Source organism: Brachyhypopomus gauderio, chromosome 8 (assembly GCF_052324685.1).
Source record: "Brachyhypopomus gauderio isolate BG-103 chromosome 8, BGAUD_0.2, whole genome shotgun sequence".
Classification (NCBI taxonomy): domain Eukaryota; kingdom Metazoa; phylum Chordata; class Actinopteri; order Gymnotiformes; family Hypopomidae; genus Brachyhypopomus; species Brachyhypopomus gauderio.
In genome coordinates, this window is record NC_135218.1 from 13420251 (window position 1) to 13441474 (window position 21224).

The following is a 21224-nucleotide window of genomic DNA, read 5'->3' on the forward strand; positions in this document are numbered from 1 at the left end:
CAGTTTGTTTTTGGTCACTGTCAGCTCAGATTATGATCAGATTCACAGGTGTGTCCCAGTCGCCCGGGCCAATCCCCCTGGGAGCAACCCACAGAGCTCTCTCTCCATTAAAGCAGTCCAGGTACTCTTCTTAGACGCCATGCTCTCTTGGGTCCCGTTGTCGAGTCTGCAGCCTTGGATAGATATGTTCCTTGCTACATGAAATGTTCTTGGGGTGACATTAAACACTTAAATTGCCATTACTCCAGAACATTTTCAAGGATGTTTTTAATGTTTGATTACCTTGAGTCTTGCATAAGGCAGACCCAGCATTTGATGAGATTTGGCGCTACAAGAAAGCCGCAAACAAAAGTCTCATCCCCACTGCTGAAGTAAAAAGGATCTGCCTGTATAAAAGACACAGATGGTAATAATTCTGTTCTGCCTGTATAAAAGACATAGATGGTAATCATCTTGTTGAACAGTCTCCAAATGCTGCAGTCCCAAGTCAAAATACAAAACTTGCAGAAATTAATGAGCAAAAACCTGCTGACATAGGGGCCCTTAAATCACCAAAATGAATATTTAATTTCAAATCAACTGCTTTGCAAACAGGTATTGATTGATTATTGATCAATCCCAGGCAGATTTATGGCAAGAAATAGTTAAAAATATTTCTCAATGCTTGCTGTTATACTGTAATGGCATTATAGCAGAAGAACAGGTCTTAAGATACTCTGGAGGAGGTATGGGAAGCAGTGTCTGGGTACTGTATGGCCATGACTGCATTGATAGAGAAGATATTTAGTCACACTCTCAATAGGCCATGGAGAGTTTGGGGTACCTTTCTGTCCCTCTGTCTCTCTTTTTGTTCTCTTTCTTCCTCTCTCTCTCTCTCTCTCTCTCTCTGTCATTATTTTGATTCTGTAATGAAGTATTCAGGGGGTAATCTATGACCTGTAATTTCCATTTGTTAGAGTTGGGAAATGTTTATTGCAGTTCTGTTCATAATTAACAAGAACAATCATGTTCATGTCTGGTCAGCCAAAAGAATTCTTCATATGACCTGAGCTGCCTTATCACACACTGGCTGCACCTGCCAAAAACATGACTAAATATTCTGGAATGAACATGGGGAGTGAGCAGTTTCTCACCATTAGCCCGAGTGAACAGGGTAAACGCTATTCTCCATCCTAGTGTTCACATCTGATGCTTTTAGCCAGTGGCATATCTACCACAAGAGGTTAAAATGCTTGCTAAAAGGTAGGCCACCACACTAGGGTTTCATATAACCTACTTCATGATATCTATCATTCATACAAACTCTAGACTTTAATGCATTGCTAAAATAGCAACATAAGTCTGCACCCTAAAAGAAATTCCTGAGGACTACACCTGCTAAATGATAATCATAGTTCAAAATCCATACTTACTCCATCCAGTGGGTAGGCAGAAGCCCAGGTATACCCCAGGTTTAGCCATCTTGCCTGTCATGTAAATGTTTTCAGTGAAGGCTTTACCAGGGGTTTCCCTAAGATCCAGTTCACTGCTGAGCCTCCAGCCAAATGTGCTTGTGAAGACAGGATGCCCGTCTCCCTAGAGACTGGCCCGCTTTCCACAGAGTGAACACCTTTACCGCGGCAAGTCCTTTAACACACTGTCACTCCCACACAAAACTGCCTATACAGTATATTTCTTTTCAGCTAAATCTTTTTTTTTTCCAGATTTGGAGAGTATAATGATACTTCCACAAGACTTTTGCGACTAACCAGTTAACTGTTCTCTACCGTAAACAATGAAAAAAATTGAGGTCAGCTTTCCACACTATTTGCAGGCAACACTCAGTCCAATTTTTTTGCTTCAAATAATTTCTGAAATCAAAGAAATCTGCAGTGAGGCACATGGACAGCCATCTTAGGACTCTTGACCCAGATGCTGTTTCGCAGACCCTCTTTGATTTCCTTAAGACAGTGAAGCAGCTTCAAACAGCACACTGAAGTGGGAGTCTATTCTCCCAGTCACAAAGAAGAACTTTAATGAGCAGTCAATCTCTTTTTGTGTGTGTCTCTCTCTCTTCCTCCATGACCACTCTTAAACAAAGAGTGTGTGGTATCCTGAGAAGAAGGAATTCATTAGGTGCGTAATTTTAAGAAAGAGCTTCATTCCCTCTGCATGTCTGAGATTATACCTCTTAATGAGTTCAAACACATAACTCCTAATTAGCATGGGGTTACTCACTAGGGGGATATCACCACTTGGCCAGCTGTTCTCCAGCTTTTTGCCTTTACAATAAACCTTTCAACTGCACACTTTAAAAAAACGAAGTGACCTGCTCCCACCCCTGATATAAACACTCCAATCCATGAATGTGTCCCGTGTCTATGAGGTGATGGAGAACTCATTCTAATACTGAAACTCTGGAATGGTGATCATTACACATGCTCAGTGACACTGCAGTGGCAATGCCCAGCAGTGGAATGGAGATCATTTCACAATCCTCTCCATGCTGCACTTAACAGGGAACAAAAAATTTTCATCCTAATAAAAGGATGACCAAAGCAATAAAACAGTGCATGCAGTCTCTCCTGTGCCCTTATGCTGATACTGAAGGGATGTCCTGTGTAGAGTGCTTTAGTAGCCATTCTTTTAAACTTACAGACTAGTGTCCAAAGGCATATTTCAGACCGGCACTTATGAGGCCACACCTATAATATATTTACATTTATGGCATTTGCCATAGACACCCTTATCCAGAGCAACTTACATTTTTATCTCTTTTTTATACAAGTGAGCAATTGAGGGTTAAGGGCCTTGCTCAGGGGCAGCTCAGTCATGGCCTCAGGTCTGGGAATCGAACCCATGACCCTCCGGTCACAAGACCAGTTCCCTAAACACTAGGCCATGACTGCCAAAATATATTTGCAAACATTGCATTTTCAACTTTTTTTGTGAGCTTCGTTTACTACTGTGTGTTTTTTCGTAATAATATATTGAACACGTCTCACTTATATGACCGTGGCTAGATAGCCAGTGTCCTTAGCATAGGGTGACCATATTTTCGTTTGGGACATCTTGGAGCCAGGGGGAGGGGGCATATATACAGTGGCATGCACTCACTTAACATAGGCCCACGTAATCCTACAATAACATGATATTTACAGTTGATTTATTAAAAACCCTGGCCCGAGACAGGACGTGAAATACAAACATTTGGTCTCCCTACCTTAGCACCAAATGATGCAGACTATCAAGGACTCATAGCTCCTGTGGCATGACGTGTAAAGGACTCATACCTACTGTGGCGTCACGTGTAAAGGACTCATACCTACTGTGGCGTCACGTGTAATTCTCGTGTCTGATAGGCTGAGAGGTAGTGTTGCCACCTGTCCCGGTTTTCCCGGGACTGTCCCGGTTTTCACGTGCCTGTCCCGGTTTTCCCGGGCTGTCCCGGGTGTGCCGGTTTTTCTTCTTTTTAATATTCGGTCCCGGCAAAAAAACTAGGTTAGTTCAAACCAAGATTCAGACTGTTTCTGCACACTTTAAATCTGTTTTTTTTTTTCTCGCTGTGTCCATTTTAAACCCCTCCGGTAACATTTTACGTTTGCCACCCCCCCGCTCAACAACTTACGTTTGCCACCCCCCTGGCTCAACAACTTACGTTCGCCAGATTACATTCGCCACCATGTGTCAGTATGACAGTGTCCTTGTTTTTTGTCAGACCTAGGTGGCAACCCTACCGAGAGGTCGACGTTTGTGGCTCGAATACAGGTTACTGGAACTGGCAAGGTTAAACTTTCCCATGCTCTCTACACAACAAACAAGAGCAAAACGTTACTAAAGTTGCTGTATAACAAGTTTAGTTAATGACAAACTTAACATTACACAGCTAGCTAGCTAATTGTATACGAACTAGCAAGTTAGCTAGCTACTGAACTGAGATGCTTGCGTGATGAGACAGCTGTCATACTCACTCTAGTTGGGGCCTAATAACATTCATGATTTTGCATTTAATTGCATTCACTCGTTCATCCCTTTACAACAAACGCACCGTTATATTGATGCAAAGGTTCATGGGAAATGAAGTTGGCGTATCCTCAGAATTTGGTTAAAGGACTCATGTCTCCGCCGCTTTTCTCCATTATTTATTAAACGGGACAATGCTTGGCGTAAGCGGCCGAGAGATGAAACATGCAAAGGGCAGCCCTGCAAATGAAATGACCCCTTAGTTGAAGTAGACCTGCCTTGAATAAAAGGCAAAGAAAAGGTCCTTTTGTAGCGTAACACAGCACTGGTATTAATATTATTTAACAGTGAGTGCCCAAGTACGAATCCTCGTTTGTTGTGTCTGAACGCACTTCCATCTAATGAGAGGCTGCTCAGAAGCTGAATGAATGCGAGTAAATGATAAACTGTCGCTGGAAGCAGCGATCTCCTACATTAAAGAGCCTATTAGACTCACTAATTCCAGAATAACAGGGTCACCACAACTCTTACCAGATTCCTGCAGCCAAGATGACCTCAGATGACCATGAGTGAATTGGTGAGAATGTCAGGTATTGCTGTGGGGAGTGCTCTAATGAGGCATGTTCGAGGCTGCCCGCTAGCTGTAAATATACCTTTCCACTTAGTGTGAGCTGGTGTAGAGAGGGATGTGTGTGCACGTGTGCATGGATGTGTGTCTGAGTCTGGGTCTGTGTGGGAGGAAGGACTGACAATGAATGTTACATCATTGTTGATATTCACAAGCAGTGAGGGAAGCGAGAGGTTGTGTCTTGGCCTCAGGGGATACGGCTTTGTTCTACCAGTCCTTCATTTGAAGAGCTTGAGTCATGTAGGCACTCAGCTAACACACACACAAAGAAGAGCGTGTGTGAAATGGCTTTTTGGAGATGTGTCTCGTGCCTTACAACAGTTTTTACAACATGGGTTTATGCGACATCTCTTACAGTAAACATTTACTCTCAGATTTGTCGCCCCGAATACTCCAGCTCAATACTCCAGGTCATGGTTCCACAATCCAGTGTCTCTCCTCAGACTCAGAGCCTGCTCATATGTATGCTATGTTGTGTTATTTTAGGCCTCTTTAAACATCTGTTCTGTTTTGTCATGTTACATTTGTGAAACATACAGACCAATAATTCAACTTTAAGGTCATTTTTCACATCTGTTCACATCTCTATTCTCTCTCTTTAGTGATTAAACATTCTATTACTATGTCTCAGCTCTTGAGTCAGTTGGAGTTTAGGTGTCTACAGTTGAATAATACCGAGCTGAATTTGATCATCAACCCACAGTGTACCTGCGTGTCCCTTCTCCTATACTCCCTCATGCGCTTCCTCAGCCAACGCAAACTCATCAACTCAACAGTCCTCATCGTCTCTCTTCAGCCTTGAAACACTCATTGACATTTTGGGAGACCTTGCTAAAATTTAGTGGACCATCACCACGGTTGAAAGTACAGCCTGTGTAATATTTCACTCACTGTTCCTAAAAGTGGTTTGAATTGGATTGTTGTCGCCTGTTTGTTGCGTGCTCTTGTTTAACCCACTAAAGTGATATTGAAGCTTTGTGTTGCCCTTTTAAGAGTACCTCTGCAGAGGTCCTATCTCAGGACATGTGCATGTATGTATGGAGTTTCCTCATTACGTAAAAAGGGATTCCGGGCTATGTGCCAAGCTTCTGGAGGGCATATTAAAGTAGAGCACCAAACAGCTCAACGTGTAGAGATGTTGGAGTGGCCCACCCACTATTACAAACAAAGTAGGATGAGGGTTGTTATACAAGACTAACTTCTCATGCTGTAGGTCATTGTCATGTGTGTTACTGCATGCAAAATGTGCAGTTCCATATTGTATGCGGCTTTAAAACATATAAATCATGTTGTGGTTTTGATGTGTAATCCATACATGATAATTATATATATATATATTTATTATTATTATTATTATTAGGCACTTCTAAAACACCATGCAGGCCAGACCAGGATTAGCCTGCAAAGACACAGAGGCCATACATTTTGCTTGCTGTGCATATGGGCCGAAAAGGTAGAATGATAGGAGGGTTTAATAATGTATGTGTTACGGGGAGGGAGGAGGCAGGCACGACAAGCGGGTATCTTCAACATGCAACGTTTATTGTGAAGAACAACGAACAAAGTGTGGCGCATATAGCGCAAGCACTTCACACAGACACTCACACGGCACGATCTTCAGACAAAGACGAGCACAAGATATTGCACGAATGCACATTAAATAGGTGAATAACACATACCCTCGTGATCACGAGACAAGGAACAGGTGAGACTAACGAACACGCTCACAGACGACCCACACCCACGGAACTACAAACATGGACATAACGGCACGCAGACAACGTAGCGACATGCCCACAAGGAGGGGTCCGGAGCTGTCACCGTGACAGTATGCACCATGCAGGGGTCAACTGTGGGTGTGAGCCAGAGACCGTCTCTGGTGTGAGCTGACACTGATACAGACCTCCAAAGATGATAAACATATTAATTGTATTTTCAGACATACCAGAGAGGTTATGTAAAGACCTAATATGTAGATTTCCCAGTTATGATTTGTTAGCATTGATCATAAGACTAAAACCTGATCATATCAAATGAATCCTCCTTGTGGGTGTCTGTTTGTGGGCCAGCATGCTTGTGCTTTAAGTTTTACGAGGATCAAGTGTCTCGAGGAAAATGCAGATGTGACAAGCTATGCACAATTCATAATAACTGCTGTAAAATCTGAACAAGGTCTTTGGTTATTTACACTGTATGAGCCACATGTGACCACGGCGTCCCTAAAGACACAAATGACCTCAAATATCCTGACATATCTTTGTTACTTTCATGCGGCAGCTGTGGCTGTTTGTGTTTTTGTGAAAGGCCAAATATATCCCAGTGTAAGCCTAGACGCCTAGATGAGAGAAGTAGATCTGATGCATTTTAATTTATGCAATTTATTTTTAATGACGTTTATGCATTGCAATCCAACAGTAGCTGCGATGGTGAAATTCTTATCTAAAGGGTTTGAACGGGCTCCCGTAGAATGACAGGAGAACTTTTTCTTTTATAAGCCCATATGTTGACACTAGCTCAGTTACTACATACTACTAAAATATACAATCTGATTCCCTACATTCAAAAGCCACAAGTAAGCTTTCAGTTTGATGGGGCCCTCTGAATTCCTTTGTAGGAGCACTGGTTTGGTTGTCTGATTGTTAAAGAGCTTAGGTCATTATTGGATTGTCTCTGTGGCACATCTGTTAATAAAAGCTTGTTAGGGGTGCTTGATTGCTACATATTATCTGTGTTGTTGTAGAAGGGCCCAGCCACTGTCAGACTTGATTTCCAGCCCAGCTTGGCTTTGATTAATGTTGCTGTCTTTTGTGTGTAGGCATAGGGGTCAGCCATGGGAAAATACTTTTCACACATTGCTTTCTTTTTATATTGGAGAAGACTAATCACATTCACGCCCACTTCCCCCCACCAAGTCTGAATACAACCCTGCTCTCTCTCTCTCTCTCTCTCTCTCTCTCTCACACACACACACACACACACACACACACACACACACACACACACACACACACACACACACACACACAAAACAAAGTGAGGCATGGGTTCTTCATTCCCTTGCCTTCACACACTGCCTTTCACATGACTCCAATAAGGAATATGAACAATCTGGTGACAAATACACACACACACACACACACACACACACACACACACACACACACACACACACACACACACACACACACACACACACACACACACCTGTGAAAGTATAAGAATGTTTACAAACACTGTATGCACACATCACACACATCATCATGCAGCTTTAATGTAAGTGTACATGAATGCATGCATGCACATGCAGAAAGCCTTTCAGTGACTCCTGCAAGGCAAAAGTGCTCTTACTGAAGAGACACAAGTTCCTGCACTGATGGTGCTAATGATTCTATCATTAACGCTGGGTGAGGTTGTGGAGGAGGATAATGGATGCAGTGAAATCTCGCCCTCGTGCCTGCCAAGCACAGCACTCTGAATGCATAATGATGTCTCTGACAGAACGCCAAGGGAGGACAGGGAGGAAAATGCACCCAATCAATTAAGATAAGCAAAAGAAGGTGCTGGTGTGTGATTTGTAAGGGGAAGGGAGTGTCAGGTCTGATTTGAGGATGGTCATCCCGAGCTGGTCAGGGAATGTCTCTTTGGTAAAGTACTATGCAGTCGCAATGTAGAGCGTAACACTGAAAGATCTAGAATCCCTTGACAGTGCTAATGCCACAAAACCTAGTATGGCCAAAGCAGTGCAGGGTAAAGCAGAGCATTTAGCAAAAAGTACTGATTAATGCCAGAGCGGAGGACGGTGTGGCATCATATTACCATCAGAGAAACACCCACTGCCTGACAGTCAGTAACATCAGCAAATTTTTCAGATCTGAACACCCAGTGAGCCCTTGCATATGCTCTGCCTGCTCTCTTTTAAGCTCTGGTAGTGTTGTAGTGTGGTACTGTGGTAGTATGGTTGTGTAGCAGTAGCGAACCGTGACCATTAAACCTGGGCCCGCATACCCCCCCCCCCCCCCACCCCCCCAAAAAAATTTTCCTCTCCTAATAAACTGCAATAAAGAATAAAGAAAAACCGAGAAGACAGTATAGCTTTAGAAACGCAATAAGCAATAACATTTGTACTAGATAACTGTTAAGCAAAATAAGTTTCCAAACAAAATAAGTTTTTCACAGCTCCGTGGTTCTCGGAAGCGGAATATGTAAATGAGGACGTCAAAGGACTGAATCGAAACTAGCTAGCGGTGGTGCTAACGACAGCTAGCGTCGCCACAGCGGGCAGAAATTATCATACAGTTAAGCCTGCCCACTAAGAGGGAAGATATGATTGGTCAATTTTACTGTCATTTGAAACTGGTATTATGCTGAATTATAACTGCCAGGCCCTCTGTAAACGAACAGCGGGCATCACAGTCCTGATAGAGGGAGACACAGGCTCACAGGCTTCCACTTAACCCCTCACCTTCCAACACAGATTGAATAGACACAGTTGAATAATTTATTTGCTTATATTTTTGTAATTTTTTAGATGTTGATTGTAAAACTGTAAGTAGATAAAATAAATTTGGATAATTATATATAATGTTTTAAGAATATTTTAGGCCCTCTGAGAGGGCGTAGAGGGCCCTGACAGTTCCCCACTGTTGTGTAGTAGTAGTGTGGTAGTATTGCTGTGTAGTAGTGTGGTAGTATGGTTGTGTAGTATAACCATACTACACAACAATCCTACCACAATACTACACAGTGTGGCAGTGTGGAAGTATGGTTGTGTAGTAGTGTGGTACTGTGGAATGGTTGTGGTTGGGTACTAGGGTACTAGTGTGGTAGTATGGTTGTATAGTAGTGTGATAGTATTGTTGTGTAGTAGTGTGGTAGTATGGTTGTTTAGTAGTGTGGTAGTGTGGTAGTACCTTGGCTTGCTCACTGGGGGCTTGGACTTGGACACTTGTAAAGCTGCTTTGTGACAACAACTGTTGTAAAAAGCTATATAAATAAAATTTGATTGATTGATAGTATGGTTGTGTAGTAGTGTGGTAGGGTGGTAGTATGGTTGTGTTAATTAATCCAGTATTTCAAAAATACAAAAAATTGGCTCAGTGTGAAGGTTTAATGCATCTTCATCTCATCCAGAAACCATAACCCTAGAATGTGGTCAAGTGCACACTTCTTAAAATGCAAATTTATAAAAAACATTTATGACTACAAATCAAGAGCAAGGAGAGCCTGGGTGTGTAAAGGGCAAAGAGGTGGACAATCTGACGCAACCAGGCAAGTCTTACCATTTGCTGATGAGACCTTCCATTTTACTATTGGACAGCTATCTGCTGTGTTACAGCCGCTCTGTGTGTGTGGCCATTCTGACGAGCGCTGAATGATTCAATAGGGAACATGTCCAGCTACCGTTCTCTGGCTAGGCTTCAGTATCATGTAACCAACAACTAATTATTGTACAAACAAGACAACACAAAACACATCATATTGCTGTTCACTTGAATCTGTACAGTTATAATGAAGAAAGAAAAATGTTCCTAATAATTTGTAAGTAAAAGAAAACTGTCTTTTGTAACTCATCATAGAGTAATATGAGTATTTATTGCCAAGCAAGTTGTATTGTTAAGCACGACTATTACATATGTGGCCGTGAAGGTCTTTAAAAGACAGTGAATAGAGAATCAAACAGGATAAATATTGGAATGAATCTTTGGGAGGTGTGGCAGAAAACCAAACAGCGGCCAGCACAATGTAGGAGCAACCCAAGGACATCAGGGAGAAGTAAAAACAGACAGCAGGAGATTGTACCCATTACCAGTCAGTAGGATTGGCAGTCACTGTTCATCCATGACAGAAAATTATTGCCAGATCCAGCCTGGATTTATGTCTTTTCAAATTCTTGAGGGGTCCATCCCAAATGTGGAGAAAGGAGAGTGAGGAAACGCATGATGCCTCTGAGAATAAATGCTTGTTCTGGAACGTTCTGTCTGACGGATTACAGTTAAGGTCGTCCAGGCCCGTTTAGCCTTCTGCTGCGGTCGCTGCTGATTGGTCGCCCTCTTCCCAGTCATCTCCCATAAGTCATTGCTAGGCTGTGGTTCAGTTAAGGTACAACTGCAGCTGGCCAGCTACCCTGCGCCATCCACTACTAGCTCAGATCTATGGGCACGCTCCCTTTGACAGATACTTATTCCTCTATTTGTAGGCTGGACTGATGGCTTGATTGATGGCTTGGTTTGCACAGTTGAGAAGGAAATAGAAGGAGACGATAAATTCTGCAGACAAGTCCTTTCTCAGGCCTTTTATTGATGTATGACATTGGTGTGTTGTACTGGCCTAATGAACATGCTTAGGACATGTTTGAGCATTTTTTCCAAACCATGAACACAGAAATTTTGCTGAAGCAATATTGCAATGTAATCAGACAAATGCTAAGTGCCAGTAAAATATTGTAGAACTAAAGAGTATTGAAGAATGCAAGCCCTCATTGATTTAAGACCTGTGTTATTTGACGCCCTCCTGAATTTATTCCTGATAATGCTGGTAATGTGGCATCGGTGTTCACTGCCACAGTTTAGATGTGTGAATGATATATGTGAGTACAGACCGAACTGCCAATGAATCAGACAGATATGAATCTGATCGCAGCTAATAGCCACATACGAAGCAGTGTTCATGAAAGCTGGAGGATGAGCGTTGTTATGCACCCTGCCTGTCATGGCGCTGAAACTTGAGACGCCTTATTTCAGCGGCAGGCAATGTTGGCCCTCCCACCTCTGATCGCTGTCAAATCGCTGTAGCCTGGGACCTTTTGGACTGTAGTTGGACTGTGGTTGGACTGTGGTTGGACTGCTGGAATCTTTCCAACTGAGCCCGTATGTCGTCCTTAATTGTGGTGCCAACTACCTGGACCAACCATCTCAGACTAATCATGACAAAAAAATGCCTGAGCTAATCTTATTGTGTGTACAAAAATATTGTGTACAATCACCAGTGTTGGGAGAGACCAAGAACAACATGAACCAGAAGAATGCTTAAACTGCGTGGTCTGTAACTGGAAGATCACCAGTGAAGATACCCAGTGTGATATGTTTGAGTTTCACACTTCTGGTAGTCATCAATTGCAAAATGCTTGCAGCCAGTATATTTTAATTTAAGATTACATTAATTTGACCGATTGCTTTTAATTACTTTTTGTTCCTGAAAAAGAGAAGACGGTGTGGTAAAAGGACAGTTAATCCCGCACAGTTCACCCCTCATGGACGCGCAGCCCCTCAAATTATACAGACGGCCTGCCCTTTAACATCACAGACACTGTTTCACTTTGAGTCCAGCGTGGTCGAGCCATAGCAGCGCCATTTCTTTTTGTTATTGTCCAATTAATTACGAACCTCACCGCATCTTTCAGCAAAAATGAATGCATGTTTGGTCTGTTTCTGGGTAACTACATTACAGAATAGTGCTGTGATTCACAGCTTCTCTTCTGCTGTAACAGGCTCTGTAATGTCTTTCTCACAGATGAATGTGGAGATTGGCATTAATGTGAAGGGTAAGAGAGAGGGGGAAGACTTTCGTGGTTTATTCTGGAGAGAGGCAAAGAAAAGGTCAGGCATAAAGAAGACTGATGTTATTCCTCAGTCACGGAGACTGGAGACAAAAAAAAAAACCTTGCCATTTGTAAGATGATTTTTTCATATTTCTCCCTCTTTGTACATAACCTGTCTAAAGGATGGTGTAATAACATCATAATTATACATTGTCCATCAAGTATATTTTTTTACAATGCTGAACACAAGCTAAGGTATTCATACACTGCCTAGATTATTTACTTGCTTTATTTCTTTTGATGTCATTGACTAATAGAAACAAAATGCACTGTGGATTAATTTAAATTTTCACACTAATGTCTATTAGCGTTTATCTTTTTTTTGTAACACTCAAATCAACCATGGAATAGAACACATCCAGACGCTAGCTTTGTGCGTTTGCAATGTTAAGCAAAGTTGGAAATTAATTATCTGTGTAATGCCTTGATTTACATTTTGATTAGACTTATGGTGAGAGTTGTCAGACAGTCCTTAAATAATTTTGATGGCCCAACAATTGCTGCCAAGTTTTGCATAAACAGATGTAATTCGCTTCTCCTCATCAGTTTTCATCTTTCTGATATATGCAGGCAGCTGTTAGCAAATCTTTCTAATGAGATTTATCAAGAAATCATCCTGATTTAAAAGACTTCTGAATTCTTTAATTATGACTGCTTTAAAAGTTCTTCTTAATGAACTAGCAAGACCATTAGTAACGGGTAACGGCTATGAACTAGCTGCTATGTGAGATATTAATGGCATTAAACAGGCGCTGCATCTGCATGGACCTGTGTTTGTGTCATGCTTTTGCTCTAACCGTTGGGTACAAGGTCATCCTGAAGGTTTTACATCATAATCGCACCGTCTCGCTGTATAGCTTGACGACAGCCATTCATCATGGCTACCCCAGCAGCCTGCTGATGTGGGGGAGTCCTGCTGGAGAACAGGCTTGGCTGCTGCGTGACTCGGTGTCGGGGTGGGTTTTTTTTTTGTTTTTTTTTTTTTTTGGGGGGGGGGGGTGTCCGGGTTTTCCCGCCAACTCCGGACAGCTCCGCCCCTTATCGCTGCTCCTCAGCTGCTCTTCCGGCCCAGTCACGGGGCGTCACAATTACTGGGCCGGGCCGAACCACCGAAGCTCTGGAGTGAGAAATCCTCTTGGGCCTCAGTGTGTGAAGGTTCTCCACAAAGCCATATATACAAGGAGGAAGAGAAGCAGTCCAGTGTAAGCATGAGCCTGCATTATTGCTAACCTGGGGGCTATGTGGGCTGGACTCACTTATTGTACTCTTATACTCTTAGCTACTGACTAGCAGTGAGGTCCACTTGTATAGACAGTGTAAACTGCACAGACACAGAATGTGGGTTACTTATACCCGTGAAGGTTCTCCACAAAGCCATATATACAAGGAGGAAGAGAAGCAGTCCAGTGTAAGCATGAGCCTGCATTACTGCTAACCTGGGGGCTATGTGGGCTGGACTCACTTATTGTACTCTTATACTCTTAGCTACTGACTAGCAGTGAGGTCCACTTGTATAGACAGTGTAAACTGCACAGACACAGAATGTGGGTTACTTATACCCGTGAGGATATTACCCATCTTTCACCATTCCCTATGGAAGGCTATGTGACTATAGCTATGGGCCTGACCTGCTTAACATCGTATATTCAGAGCTAAGAGCTTTTTAATTCCAAGAGAAGGAAGCTAATTTACCTGCTATTATTCCCTGTGGAGAAGACCTCCGCTCTCAGCATTATATCAGAGCTCTAATTTACATGCCAATTACCGCACAAATTGATACAGCACTGTAAAAAGACTCATTCTGTTAAAGGAGCCAGTAAGGCTTATTTGCACACTCATCTTTGTGTTTTCCTCAAAATAAACTAATTATAGAATTCGACCTTTAAATGTATTCTGTGTGGCTAAAGGGGCTAAGATTTGATAGTGCATTTTAATTAATCATGTATGCTGTAATTATTCATCTCATGGCATTTGCAACTACACTAATCAATCATGTTGTCAAGCTGACGGAAACACAAATTGAGCATATGCTCATGATACAGGACCTTATGGTCATGATCATAATACTTCATATTCCTGCCTTATAAATAATACACGTGTAGGATATTACAATCACCATTCTGATGGCATTGGCTTTTAGTTAATAGATGTAAGTAAAGTTTTCATTACTCTGGCATCTGGAGTATTGGACCAACTTTATTTGAGTGTTAGAAGCATTCTAAGCATTTCTTTATTCAGTACATTTTGTAATTGTTAAATTCCACACAGGAGTAGAATTGCGTATATGAAACCTGGCGCACATCTTTGAGTGGAACCTGAAGAGGACTGCAGAACCTGTATGGAACAGATGTAGGAGATGAATCTGAAGATAAGAGCATAATAAGGTTTCTGTTCAGGCGTAAAGCCTATTAAGCAGTCGAAAAGGATTTGCACTTTGCATAAAGATTTCATTTCCATTTAGCAGTGCATCACTCATGTAAATGACAAAGACCATCCCCTTATGAACAGTAAAGAGCTTGAAACAGACCTCGGTTGAAATGCATAGATATACTAGAGGTGTACATTCAGTAGATGATTTAACGAAAGGCAGACGCAGTATATGAATGACAGGAGGAAACGTGATAGTGTTTTAGTGCGTGGCCTAAAGTTCCCAGTTCCGTTTGCTTTGAGGAGTGAGAGAGGAACAGGCCTATAAAAGGATTAGTTGCAGGGTGCCATGGAGAAATGTCAGAGGGATCCTTCGATGCCCTAAGGCAAACACAGTGAGCAAGAGGAGATGTTTATGGTCCCTGGAGAGGAGAAGAGTCATGCATTTCACAAGCTCATGACCTCTTCATCAGAGCTGAAGACATTTAGATACATGCGAAATTGGTGCAGACACAGTAAACACACTTATCTCCTGATCAGGTCCTGTTGGGTGTCCTAGTGACTGATCGTATTGAAGGAAACAGTTCAGTACCATCACGAAGACATTTGAGTTCAGATTGTGTACAGTGAGCCTGCACAAGAAAAGCAGGGAAGAGTGATGCAAATACCATTCATTTAGTGTTATATTTATATTATATATATTACATATATTTCACTCCTTGGGTTATTTACCACAATGAATGAATAAACCTTTAGGGGAAGCAGAATAACTCAAGTCATGCCTTTAGCGCACATACGGCTGATCGATGGATGCTGGGATGCTGGCTGATTTATTTCTTCATCAGCGTGGTAGAGGGGGAGAATAATAATAATAAAAATAATAATAACAAGAAGAAGGAGAAAAATAAGTATACACTCTTAGGTATTTGTTTAAAATAATCACTGCTAGCACCTGTATTTTCATCTGATTTAGTTATATCTGTCATAATTAAGCAGTCAGAACATATTCACCTCAAATGAATTAATGTTTGTATGTGTGTGTAACCTCTAACCTACATGTATAGGTGGGTCCATATATTTCCAAACTGATTCAAACTATCTCTTGCTAATGTGCCATATTAAGCATTTATTATGTCATTATAAGCATTTATTTATTATTTATTGTGCATTTAGTGAGGCACTTCATACTGTTTCACATACATCAATTTGATCTGTTCAGAACACAGCAAATCTGTCCTTGAAAGGCTCCTGTTACAATGCTCTCTTAAGCATCTTGATACCTCTTCAAACCATCATTTTATCAAAGCCTCATGTATTTTATCCTAGATTTTTTAACCTTTAACCAAACATTCTGTGTCTTCATCTTATTTGCGCACATCGCAGCAAACTCTAATTAGTTGGGTCATGAAATGTGTTCACTTATTCTGTGCAATATGAAAAATGCGACGTAAATAAATAGGGATCACAGTACACTTTTAAGTCACACAGCTGAAAACAAGCATTTTGAGAGAGTAAACAAATTCTTCCAAAAATATTTCTTAAGTGCATTTAGCCAAGTATGCACAAGTTACTTAAAAACAGTTGGCGTAGCTCCTCATTGAAAGGAAGCTGAAGGTGATGGAGAAGCAGGTACCCCTCCTCCCCCGTCTGAAGGTGATGGAGAAGCAGGTACCCTTCCTCCCCCGTCTGAAGGTGATGGAGAAGCAGGTACCCCTCCTCCCCCGTCTGAAGGTGATGGAGAAGCAGGTACCCCTCCTCCCCTGTCTGAAGGTGATGGAGAAGCAGGTACCTCTCCTCCCCCGTCTGAAGGTGATGGAGAAGCAGGTACCCCTCCTCCCCCGTCTGAAGGTGATGGAGAAGCAGGTACCTCTCCTCCCCCGTCTGAAGGTGATGGAGAAGCAGGTACCCCTCCTCCCCCGTCTGAAGGTGATGGAGAAGCAGGTACCCCTCCTCCCCTGTCTGAAGGTGATGGAGAAGCAGGTACCCCTCCTCCCCCGTCTGAAGGTGATGGAGAAGCAGGTATCTCTCCTCCCCCGTCTGAAGGTGATGGAGAAGCAGGTACCCCTCCTCCCCCGTCTGAAGGTGATGGAGAAGCAGGTACCCCTCCTCCCCCGTCTGAAGGTGATGGAGAAGCAGGTACCTCTCCTCCCCCGTCTGAAGGTGATGGAGAAGCAGGTACCTCTCCTCCCCCGTCTGAAGGTGATGGAGAAGCAGGTACCCCTCCTCCCCCGTCTGAAGGTGATGGAGAAGCAGGTACCCCTCCTCCCCCGTCTGAAGGTGATGGAGAAGCAGGTACCCCTCCTCCCCCGTCTGAAGGTGATGGAGAAGCAGGTACCCCTCCTCCCCTGTCTGAAGGTGATGGAGAAGCAGGTACCCCTCCTCCCCCGTCTGAAGGTGATGGAGAAGCAGGTACCCCTCCTCCCCCGTCTGAAGGTGATGGAGAAGCAGGTACCCCTCCTCCCCCATCTGAAGGTGATGGAGAAGCAGGTACCCCTCCTCCCCCGTCTGAAGGTGATGGAGAAGCAGGTACCCCTCCTCCCCCGTCTGAAGGTGATGGAGAAGCAGGTACCCCTCCTCCCCCGTCTGAAGGTGATGGAGAAGCAGGTACCCCTCCTCCCCCGTCTGAAGGTGATGGAGAAGCAGGTACCCCTCCTCCCCCGTCTGAAGGTGATGGAGAAGCAGGTACCCCTCCTCCCCCGTCTGAAGGTGATGGAGAAGCAGGTACCCCTCCTCCCCCATCTGAAGGTGATGGAGAAGCAGGTACCCCTCCTCCCCCGTCTGCCACCACCTTACCTCTCTTGCTTGACCTTGCTCGGTTGTCTGATGGGTTTACGCTCTGGATCCATCATAGCTGCTGTGGTGTTCACTGCCCCATGGTCGCTATGATGAGCAAGACCCAAATATGGACGAATCGTGCAGAGGAATCTGTGTCGTACTGTGGCGGTGCCAAGGGTCTGCCCTGACCTCTGACCCCATGGCTGTGCCAGGCTTCGAGGGACAGTCACTTCTTTTTATAAACCCACTGTGCCTAGGGGACGTATGCAGGCACACATAATCAGACACACATTCAGGCACACGCGGGAACACACACATGCAGGGTCACGCCAGTCATGCCAACTCTCTCAAGGATATTTGGACAACTGCACAACTGCCAATCTCAGAGCTTGAAGCCTTTGCAAATGTTCTCACTAATAAAATAAAATACATATATACCATTATATATATATATATATATATATATATATATATATATATATATATATATATATATATATATATATATAGATAGATAGATAGATAGATAGATAGATAGATAGATAGACACAAATCTTTCTATATATAGACACAAATCTTTCTATATAAAGATAGGAGAGAGACAGAGAGAGAGACAGAGACAGAGAAAGATTCAAAATTGTAGTGAAGTACACAGAGTTTCCAGAGAACCAGGACATTTCGGGTCCTTCATCATCTGTGCAAGCAAAGTACAGGAATGATGAAGGACCTGTCCTATGTCCTATGTCTCTTTTTAAACTATCTCTATATATTTTCCTACTGTACACTGTTATACACTTAAAATCACATAATCCCTTAAACTGTATAAAGCAGAAAGGAAAAACATTCTTTACCATTTTGGATCATGCTAATTTAGCAGCATTACTGAGCAGAGAGCAGAGAAATTCAGGAGAAAGGCTAGTCTGTTTTGATGACGTGCATTTATTACAAAGAGGCCATTGTTGGTAGTAGTTATATGAAATGAGAGAGGTTTATCATTGTCTCACACTGTTAAGTAACAATGCTGGCAGAATCTACAGAATGTGCAGCACAGAAGCACTGGCTCTATTTCAGGCAGTAGTTCTGCATAGGACACAGGCTGGCACCAGATTCGATATCAAGACGTGGATAAAGCAAATGTAATAAACTCTCTATACAGTCTTGCTTTTGCTTTGGTAGAAAACGTTAAGGTTTAAAAGTTGAAGTTCAAAGAGATCTGTTAAGGTCTATGAGTAAATCTTAGAAATAAACAGGTTTAAGAAACGCCTGCATTAGCACTTGGGTCTTATGTATGTGATGGGTACATGTAGATGTTGGAGCACAGACAGAGAATGCATTTATTCTTTTGCCTTATATAAACACTGCACATAGCAGTTCAAAATAAGAAAAAATGACTAGGCGAAAGAGTGAAGTTTATTTTTAAAACCAATGCCCTCAGTCTCTCTGTAATTCCACCCTACAAACACCTGCCAATTCAGACACATTTCATTAATAGAGATGTGATGATTTGCTGAGAAACAGAATAAAACAAAAAGAACAGGTTGAAAATGAAACACGTAAAAGAGATTACATCTGGATATCATGTCAAATATTTACAACATGTAATAGAAGGAAAAGGCGCAATCAAATATGCGATACTGAGCAACGTTCGACACCACATCACTGCCAAGCCGCCAGAGAGCATGACATGCTGACAAAACAGACCGCGTATTTCCAAAGGGTAATATAAACATACTTGGGTCATTTATTCATTTCTGCATATTCAATAAATTACATAATTCTCTCACTGAACATCATGGCCATCAGTCCCTGAAGCACTATAACTCATAGCAAAGATCTCCAAAGCAAGATGGAATTTGTATATTTCAGTAGATATAAATAATACCATGCTATTGTAATAAGAAGACAAAATATGATATGCAGTCATTATGTTTAGTGTACATGGTGATATCATAGAAAAGAAGCGCAACAAATATAATACTGATATATGCACATGGCCAACAATGAAAAGTATGCAGGAACATTATGGAGTAGACCCTGAGACAAGTCGGTTTACACTGTACCCTCCAAACCACAATTACTTTAGCCTACAATTCAGCAGAAAAAGACAATGACTGGAAAAAGAATAGAACAAACAATGGAGAATGATCAATGGACCATCCAGTAGCTCCTGGAAGGCCCATATTAATATTATTATGCTCACGCATTCATTAAAAATGAGTCATAATGTCTCACTGAAAAAACATAAACATGCTAAATGCTATACATCCACTGACAAAAGCAACTTGAATCCCAATTCTATGAATAATACTTAATAATTAATCCTATAATGCATATGTCAGCATTATGGAAATCATTAGTAGGCCCTGATTTGAACATTCCAACTCTGGCATGTACACGTTTATACATTTGGATGCTGTTGAATAGTGATGAATGATCAAGCCTGACTTTTTTAGCTGTAGTACTGACATTTTTAGATGTACTGAAGTACTTACAAGAAGTCTGTGAAAGATTGTTTATAATCAACCCAGATGGAAATAATATCAACCCTGATGGAAATGATGTCATCAAAGCATTCTATAGCATGACTATTTACAAACAGTCCATTCATACACATGAATATGTTGATATCAGCAAAAATTCTAAAATTTAATAGAACAACTCATGGAAAAATATCCAACACTGAGACTTGTGAAACCACAACCCTAAATAAAGTATATTGCATTTCCATGATTTGGCATAATACAAAGGTCAGTAATGTGTACTCAGTACTCTTAACAGTGGAGACTGAGTGGCATGTCACATTTGGAGATGATGCCTTTAAACTAAATCGCTTGATAAATTCACCACAGCTGACATTTCCTCGCATTAGGCTCATAGACGTTAAAAAGGTTCTGATTGCATCATGTGGAAGTCCCATGACTTTCAGCAGTTATGTACAGAGTCTTTATAAAACTGATTCTGCTTTGTATGTGTGTGTATGGATGTGCGTGCATGTAGAAACAGACATGGGTTTGAAGGTGTTTGCAAATGTATCCCAATTTAGTGCATTTTTCATTTTCCCTTGGTACCCTTCACAGAAATGCAAGGGTTTAAAGGTACAAAAAAACTCAACATATTGGCGCACAAACACGTCCCTCGAAAAGACAAAAAAAAGGTCTCCTTTTACCTCTGAAATGTTAAAGAGAATTGCAGCGGGAGAAACCCACGCAGATCCATGACTTAATTCACATAGTAAAGCCAGTAGATCAAATTGAAGAGGGAAAAAGCTGCAGGGAATATGATTCGCGACCATCGGTCGATGGCATTGACGTCCGTGAGGTCGGGGATCTTGATCTTGAGCTGTGAGGACCGGCGACGGAGGCGCGCTTTCTTGGGCTGCGCGCTTCTGTCCAGGCCGGGCCGTCCTGCGCCGTCCGAGCGGAGCCCGCCGGCCTTCCGGTACTGGATCCCTGAGCTGTCAAACTCCACGGAAGTGGAGTTGCGCGTCTCGCTAATGCTGGTGGTGACCTCGCCCCCGGCCACCTCGTTGTGGATCTCCAGGGTGGTCAGGAGAATGCTGCCTTGGGCGTCCACCTGCATGCAGAGGAGGGTCAGGATGGCTGCGGGCTTTGCTTCTATTTTTCCTTGTGTTTTTTAATCATTTGTTGTATTCCCGATAAAGCTTTTATCAAAAATCATATCAGAATCATATCAGAATTTGATACGACTCGCATAAGCCCCCTAGAGGTGCAGATTTAGAATGTAAGGGGTTATGAAGTAAATTTCAGCTACAGCAATCTGGATAAGGTAGAGTGGAGACACTTAAGTGACCTGCAGGAGGAAATAGGTCTGCTTCACAGGGAGTGGGATTTGTGCTATAAACCTGCTCCCTGCCAAACAGGCTTCAGATGAGTCTTTTTCTGTCCCTGAAAGAAT

At 42.4% G+C, this 21224-nt stretch overlaps 1 protein-coding gene across 2 annotated transcripts in view; it reads right to left on the reverse strand.

The window, feature by feature from the left end:
* Positions 1 to 18219: 18219 nt before the first annotated feature.
* gabrb3 (gamma-aminobutyric acid type A receptor subunit beta3) overlaps positions 18220 to 21224 on the reverse strand; it is a 36280-nt gene continuing 33275 nt past the window's right edge. The window contains exon 10 of one of the 2 annotated variants that reach the window (XM_077014705.1): positions 18220 to 20882. In XM_077014705.1, coding sequence (XP_076870820.1) covers positions 20529 to 20882 — 354 coding nt within the window. In that variant the 3' untranslated portion in view covers positions 18220 to 20528. The remainder of the gene's footprint in view (positions 20883 to 21224) is intronic. The other variant, XM_077014704.1, reaches the window with a different exon arrangement.